The 1,715-nt window shown below is 44.0% G+C and overlaps 1 protein-coding gene and 1 non-coding gene across 2 annotated transcripts; one reads left to right on the top strand and one right to left on the bottom strand.

Annotated features, from left to right (window-relative positions):
- Positions 1–128: 128 nt before the first annotated feature.
- SPPG_09578 (uncharacterized protein) lies at positions 129–389 on the top strand (the record flags this gene model as incomplete). Its single annotated transcript, XM_016757755.1, has 1 exon — positions 129–389. One exon carries the CDS (start codon positions 129–131, stop codon positions 387–389), a length of 261 nt encoding a protein of 86 aa, XP_016603827.1.
- A 577-nt stretch (positions 390–966) lies between these two features.
- SPPG_10210 lies at positions 967–1,050 on the bottom strand. Its single transcript has one exon. It is a non-coding gene; the product is annotated as a tRNA-Asn (tRNA).
- Between the last annotated feature and the right edge of the window lie 665 nt (positions 1,051–1,715).

Genomic DNA, 1,715 nt, shown 5'->3' with positions numbered 1-1,715 from the left:
ATTCACTCCCGGAACGGAAAGTGGATCCGAAATTAGATGTACATGGGGATGTAGGTGGATTAGCGGGTACGAGGGAACGACCGGTCAGTACATCTGCGATTCCTCTCCCGCTTTCTCCACCCGTTCCAATGGATCGCCGGTCGAGTATGAATCATGTTTTTGCGAGTCCTCCTCCTCCTCCTCCTCCCCCTCGACCTTCGACTCCCCCTTTTGATGGTGAGGATGAGCCATATCGAGATGATCTTACGCCAGAGGATGAACGGGTAGAGGTAGTTGTTACGCCATTGACTGTTGTGAATAAAGGGGATGATTCAGGGGATGAGGGCGAAGTAGGGGGATCAAGAGCGGGTGGGGATGGTGATCGACCGCCGGTACCAGACAAGATTTGATATCATCGTATGCTTTTTTGTAGGGATTTTTTTGTGTGTAACTTTTTTGCTCTTTCTATCTGTGTGTGTGTGAGTGTGTGTGTGTGAGTGTGTGTGTGTGTGTTTTTTTTTTTTTTAATGGAACTTGGTACATACGTTGGGTGTATACGTGTTAATGTTTTATAAAATTGTATTTTCTGCACGAAAAGGGCCATTATGGCAAGTTTTTCGTAGCTTGTGCTGTATGGCAAAGAACGAATTTCTACTCATCGAAGAAAACTAGTGCACCGCTACAAGAGCTTATCGCATGTAAAGTTGAGAATACTTGCAAATGGTATATCCTCCATTGATTCCTTTAACTACTTCACCAGTGACGAGACTGGGTTCCCACGATTCTGTGTCAACTCTGAATGTACTAATCGTATCTAGGTCCATTTTACTATTCCGTTTGGTGCAGCATTCACAATTTTTTAGCAAACTAATTCTATGCCCCCTTCCTTATATTCGCAAGGCAGCAATTATCAGCCAAACTGACGGACCCCCTCGAGGGGCTTCATTCGCAAGAAAAGAATGAAAAAAGAGGACCGGGCACGTGCAGCGCTCCTGGCCAGGGTCGAACTGGCAACCTCTCGGTAGCTATCAGATAACAGCCGAACGCGCTAACCAATTGCGCCACAGAAGCGGTACTTCTTCAGAGAGAGAGAAATATTATGTCGGAAACACTCCATCTCCTTGGCGCAGATATTACCCTATCTAGAAGAAGACGATAGAAAGGGAAATTACTTTTGGTAGGGCGAGAGGTACCAGTGGTAGTGGTAAAGGACAGGAAAATGCTACATCGAGGACAGCGAGCGCTGGAGCTGGTGTAGCTACTGAATATTATAGCGTGTATTCTTTGGCAACTTGGGATCTTTACTGGCATCTGTGTTCCCCTACTTGCACCGTTCGAACAAATGTTCCTTTCTTCCTAGGGACTTCGGCACTCAAACTAAGAACTTACATAAAATTCTGTATCTGTAAACAACGCTTCTGTATCTGTAAACAACGCTGTTTACCCGAATGTCCACATCGAGCGCTTACATTTTATCTGTTCAAAAACGGTGGGCGCAGTACACGCAAACGGCTTTTACAACTTCAACGTTTTGTGATGGATTTGCATTGTTAAAACTAATAGCAGGTCAAGTGGCGTTGGGTGCACTGCTTGGCGCGGCTCACTCCTTTCACTTTACTATATTTTTATCATACTTTATCTTATTCAAATTTCGAGTTTTGAAAGATAAGAAATACGTTCTATTATTCTTTAAATGGTGTTCGGAACACTGTATTATTTATCATTTATTCCTAAAA

This window comes from Spizellomyces punctatus, assembly GCF_000182565.1.
Source record: "Spizellomyces punctatus DAOM BR117 chromosome Unknown supercont1.27, whole genome shotgun sequence".
NCBI classification, from domain to species: Eukaryota; Fungi; Chytridiomycota; class Chytridiomycetes; order Spizellomycetales; family Spizellomycetaceae; genus Spizellomyces; species Spizellomyces punctatus.
The sequence above is the reverse complement of the archived record's forward strand: the minus strand, read 5'-3'. Positions and strand labels throughout refer to the sequence as shown.